The 5,405-nt window shown below is 40.3% G+C and overlaps 1 protein-coding gene across 1 annotated transcript in view; it reads right to left on the bottom strand.

Moving 5' to 3' along the window:
• Positions 1 to 653: 653 nt before the first annotated feature.
• Positions 654 to 5,405, bottom strand: part of LOC118341073 (androgen-induced gene 1 protein-like) — a 28,322-nt gene continuing 23,570 nt past the window's right edge. The window contains exons 3-5 of the mRNA XM_035679247.1: positions 3,101 to 3,216; positions 2,173 to 2,339; positions 654 to 1,236 (exon numbers count right to left, since the gene is read on the bottom strand). Coding sequence (XP_035535140.1) covers positions 1,217 to 1,236; positions 2,173 to 2,339; positions 3,101 to 3,216 — 303 coding nt within the window. The 3' untranslated portion in view covers positions 654 to 1,216. The remainder of the gene's footprint in view (positions 1,237 to 2,172; positions 2,340 to 3,100; positions 3,217 to 5,405) is intronic.

Raw genomic sequence — 5,405 nt, 5'->3', positions numbered from 1 at the left:
CAACCGGTGTCAAACTCATGAAGATGCGGCGTGTTGCTTGTCTTACCTGAGACGCTCTAGCAGGTCCTGTGGGGTCCTGCCGCGTCCAATTAAAATTTCACACATATGCTGGGGCAGAGCTGACACGCAGCCGATACGGCTCTGCTTCAGGGAGGATCCTCTAAATTGATCCGCACAGACCACTCACACTCAGCCCAAATACAGCAATGATTTACGGTCCAGATCTGGTAGCCCATGACAGCCAAAAGTTTCAGCTCTGTTTTTTTGTTGTTGTTTTCGGCAATGGTTCACAAGTGTTCTTGGCTGAATTTTCTCATCTTACTGTTTGTCTACACATTAATACACATGCATTGCTGACAGGAGGAGAGGGATACGGGTGTATCAAGGAAGTGGCTTGATTAAGGTTTAGTTTAAGCAGACATCTGGAACCAGTGTTTAAACTTCTCTGGTCCAACCCAGGGTCAGTTATGGTCATACAGTTGGCGGAGATGCGTAGGCTATATGTCATGAGCCATATGTGGCTACCAGATCTGAACCACCTGTGGACCATAATTCATTGCTGTATTTGGGCTGGAGTCATTTTCGCTATGTGGCTGGGTTTTTTTTTTTTGGGGGGGGGGGGGGGTGAAACGTCTGGACGGACGGACAGAAACTATTTTCAAGTCAAACTTTATTGATTTAATACCAACATCTAGTTTCTTCCATACATGTAGTGTGACTCATAAGATGAATAATGAGGTTTAACACATGATGTTCAGTAGTTTTGCAGGTATGTAGGAATCCATTCACATTGATATATAGTTCATACCGGAAAAGCATAATACGAAGACTGTTTCTGTTCCTGTGTGCATGTGTGTGTGTGCAGTGTTAAGTGTTTTACGTTGTGTACATGTATGTTTGTGCGTTTAGTCCACATAACAGAAGCCAGATGCAACACGGTTGCTCATGATTGAAACAAAAAAATCAGGAAAACAAAAAAAGATGAGTTTTAAGTTTTACCTTCATTCGCCACCTTTTTTTTCTATTCACATTTAACTGATGGTTTTTCTGTTGTATATGTTATTGTTATGGGTACAGTTCAAAGGTAATGGTCTTTTCCACTCCCGGTGAGGTCGGTTGTTTTCTGTTCTTGTGCTGACTCGGGTGGGCGGGGGAACGACTCGTCCTCTTCTCTCCAACTGAGGCCGATATCGACGCCCGCACCGCCGAGAGAAGATTACTCACCTTTGACCTTTTCTGAAAGGAAAAGACAAAGAAAAAAAGAAAGGAGATTGAACTTTGTAAAGTCAGCAGACTGTAAAGCTGCGTGTGTGCGTGCGTGTGTGTGCGTGGGAGGTATTTTAAGTGTAACTAGAGACGAAGGCTGCAGACTTGATGTCTAGAAAGTCACACGCAGATTTTCTCTCTCTGGTGTGGGTGGAGTGCTACCTGCCGACCTGCTGAGCAGATGGATGGGGGAGTGTGTGTGACTGGGAAAGAGGGAGGCGGCTGGTCGGCAGATGCTTCGTCTGTTTCTGCTCGTCTCTTTCTTGCTTTTTATCACTTCTCGGACAGACCGACAAATATAAGAAACGTTTATTAACAGCAAAACTTTAGAGTGAGAGCGAAAGAGGTTCCTTCGGTCTGAAAGTTAACATGTGACTTCAGACATTCGGAAGAACAATGTTTTAAGAACAAATCCTGATTGAAGTCTGCCCACGCCATTGTTTCCACACGTTATGGCAGTTTCTGAGCTATTAACAATGAGAGTGGATGGCACCTTTAGGATATCATATCATATTTATCTATTTAAGTATTTTATCTAAAGACATTCGAACACACTGATTTCATTTAGAAATACAAATAAATAAACACTCAAATTAACACATTTCCTCTCTTTATTCTGCTAATACAAATCGGTTCCTGCATGCTTTCAAATCTTTTAGTCAAACACTGGCTATAAATATCCCTTTAACTGCATGTTTTTTATTTTATTTTTTACAATCAAAAAAAGAGATTAACAGCTTTTCAATGAGCTTTAGCCCTCTACATATATGATTTGGAGAGACGTACTGTAGAGAGAGTAAAAACATTTCTAACAGTAAAAAGATCCAAGTTAAAAATAACCAATGTTATCGACCTTCTAACCTGTGCTGTTACATTGGATGGATGAACACAGTGTGCGTTGCGTACCTGTGTGCGGCTGGTCCCAGATGTAGCTGTTGAGGATTTCTCCGAGCGTGTAGAAAACACAAATCACCGCGGTCATCGCGCTGAAAAAGATGACTCGAGCCAGCGGAGTGATGCGCTCCAGCACCGGGTACACCCACACGCCTGTCACCTGGTGCACCCAACACGTCCTGAACGGGCAGAGAGTTTGAGTTAATGTAGAGTATATTCTGGAAAGGTTTTATTTGGGATGACTGAGGTTGTCAAAAGTATTGATACTTCAATACTTTTCCGATATTGAGCATTTAAAACGATACGATCTCTGTTAATTATATGTTCGATAGCATCGAAAGAACCAAAGCTACACAAAAAACAGATCTATGGTCAGATTTTCATCACAAGGCTGCACAGATGAAAAACAAAGGAAGAAAATCAACTGGTCCTCGACTTCAATAATAATTAACTTAACTTAAAATAATTAATATGTGTATGTGTTCGCTGACTTTTTCCAGAGAAGAGGACCCGCTCCCTCTGGAAACAGCTCATTCTAAGGTAACGAAAACACAATGATTCCCATTTTCAGCTGATCATACACTATTATATATTTATATTATATTCCATTTGTGCCAATAGATTCTTCTAAATATTACACACTGTACCTTTAAACAAAAAACACACTAAATTATACCAACTCAACTCCTGAACTAAACAAAAACCAAAACTGAACTAAACTGAGATAAAACATCACATACACTCAAAAAGGCTGAAATGAAATTATACTACAATAAAAGTGGGTCTGAATTAGCCTAACTGAACTTAATCAGCCTTTTAAAGGATTCTAAACGCAAACTAAGCCAGGCCTAATCTAGCCAAAGTTAACCACTCTTTAATTATCCTATATATAAACTGGACGTGTGTTTATTGAGTGTTGGAAAGAGCAAAGATTATGTACCAGAGAATGTATCCCACGCCAAAGCAACACACTGCCGCCAGACCCCACGACCTGCTGGGATACCGATGGTGGGTGGTCCGCATCTCGATGATAATGAAAGGAAGAACGGTGGTGTGCTGAGAGAGATGGACAGAGACAAAGGGAAGGAGGTAGGAGAATAAAGGTTACATTTTGTGTTTGGTGGGGCTAAACATTTTAAAAATATAAAACAGACAATAGTTCACAAAAATAAAAAAAATGAATCTGGATTTTGGGTTTACTACTAGTGACCATTTTGACAGCTTCTTTTCAGATTACAATTTTTCCTACCTAGGTGATTTTGAATGTGAATGTCTGTGATAAACTGAAGGATGAAGTATTCTGAATACTTGCAGACATTTACCTTTTTTAAGCCATTGTATGTTTTTAATAAAACTGTCTACAGCCACTGAGACGCTCATTTAAAGAAGAGAAAACGGCTAAACACTGTAATATCTTGTGGCAAAATTTTTTTTTTTATCGATCTCTAAGGAGCCCAAGATTTTTTTATAACCATCTAGTGGCCCACAGGAGTACTGCTTCATTAAAAGCAAATATCTGTGCTAGAATGTCTCATATCTGTTATATAATAATATGGTAGATAAACAACAAAGAAGTACAAAAAAATGTGATTACTTTGGCATTTAACCCCAATAGTTACTGCATCTCAGTTTGTTCTCTTTTAATAATGAATTCACCTATATACAGTGTGTGTGTGTGTGTGTGTGTGTGTTTAGACACCAGTGTAATCCATCTAAACACACAAACACATGTAATGGAGGTCATGGCATGTGCTGCTATTTTCTGTGAAGCTGTTTGTCACCAACACACACGAGGGTTGTCTTTAATCATCACTGTGATTCACCATCAGACAGCAGTAAACAAACACACACACCTGTACTGTTAAACTGTTAAACCAGTAATCTTCACAGCATGCATCCGTCTTGTTTTCAGTAAAACATCAGAAATTCAATCAATAAATCAATATCCTCAAGCTGTTGTGTTGCTAATGTATACTCAGCTAGTCTGCTTTCACTTGAACTGCAGTCTTCGTCCACTAGGGGGCACTCACATACAAAATTAAGACACACACCAACACACACACACACACACACACACACACTCACACACACCGTACAACAGGCGTAATTGTCTCAGCAGAGTTGAGACCTCTTACCTCATTTGCACTCTCAGGAGCACAGCTGTAGATCAGTATGTGTGTCCGTCTGTGTGTGTGTGTGTGTGTGTGTGTGTGTGTGTCAGATTGTTCACCCTGGGCGAAGTCAGACTGCTGAGCTCTTTTGTCTCCAGCAGTCAGGCCGGTTGGCCTCGTTATGCTGAGATGAGAAAAACAACAACTGGGATTCTTCCATCTGTTAATTATTCCCAGGCTGATGGTTAGAAATGATGGAAAAGTGTTTGGTTTGATGCTGCTGGGCTGCAGAAGGTGTAAACGCTGCTGCAGTGTTAAGGCAGGTTGGGTTTCAATCGCAACCGATTCTCTGTGGCAAAAAAACAACCTCTCCTTCAGATTTGAAATAATCTACTTAGTTCTAGTTTTTACTAGGAAGCCCCCAGAAACCCATATTCCTCAGTCAGTAATGTTTGGGCATTTTCATTTGCTAAGGTCACAAAAACCTCATGATCCATTTTAAGAAATTCTTTAAAGCTGAATTTATACTGCATTTATTTATACAAGGCATTAATACTAGCTGTATAAAGACCAACAGCATAAGGTCTGATTTATACAGTAACCCTAAAATAGATTTTACTTGTTGAATCATCTCTGCAACAGTACACAGATGTATGGTTCTTGATCAGGCCATAATGTGATTTAACATCATGTCTCATTCACTCTGTGATACAGAATGATGAAGGGAAGGTTCACTTTGATTAGGAGAGTATTGCTGTGTATTTGCAGTATATATACTGAGACGATTGGTGAATCTTTCATGTTGTCGTCACTATCAACAACCTCCACCAACAACATGGAGCTGTAGGAGGTATCACAAGCAGCCAATCACACGAGATGCCTCTGTAGCCTCAACGCGTAGTTACATTTATGAGGTCAGCTGTGGCAGCTATACATGCATAACCCATTAATGCACAACTATAAATCCATCTTAGGAGGCACTGAGGACAGAAGGCTTAGAACAGCAGCTACTCAGGTTGCAGCGCATTTCAAAATTCTGGTTCTGGTTTGTCCCTTCTGGGCTACTGTAGAAACATGGTAGTTCAACATGGAAAGTGATCTGTAAATATAAAGGCTCAATCTAAGGTAACAAAA

The sequence above is a fragment of the Morone saxatilis genome, unplaced genomic scaffold (assembly GCF_004916995.1).
Source record: "Morone saxatilis isolate NCDOM2014 unplaced genomic scaffold, NCSU_SB_2.0 Contig7, whole genome shotgun sequence".
Lineage (NCBI taxonomy): Eukaryota > Metazoa > Chordata > Actinopteri > Moronidae > Morone > Morone saxatilis.
Note: the sequence above shows the minus strand (reverse complement) of the source record. Positions and strands in the feature narration are given on the sequence as shown.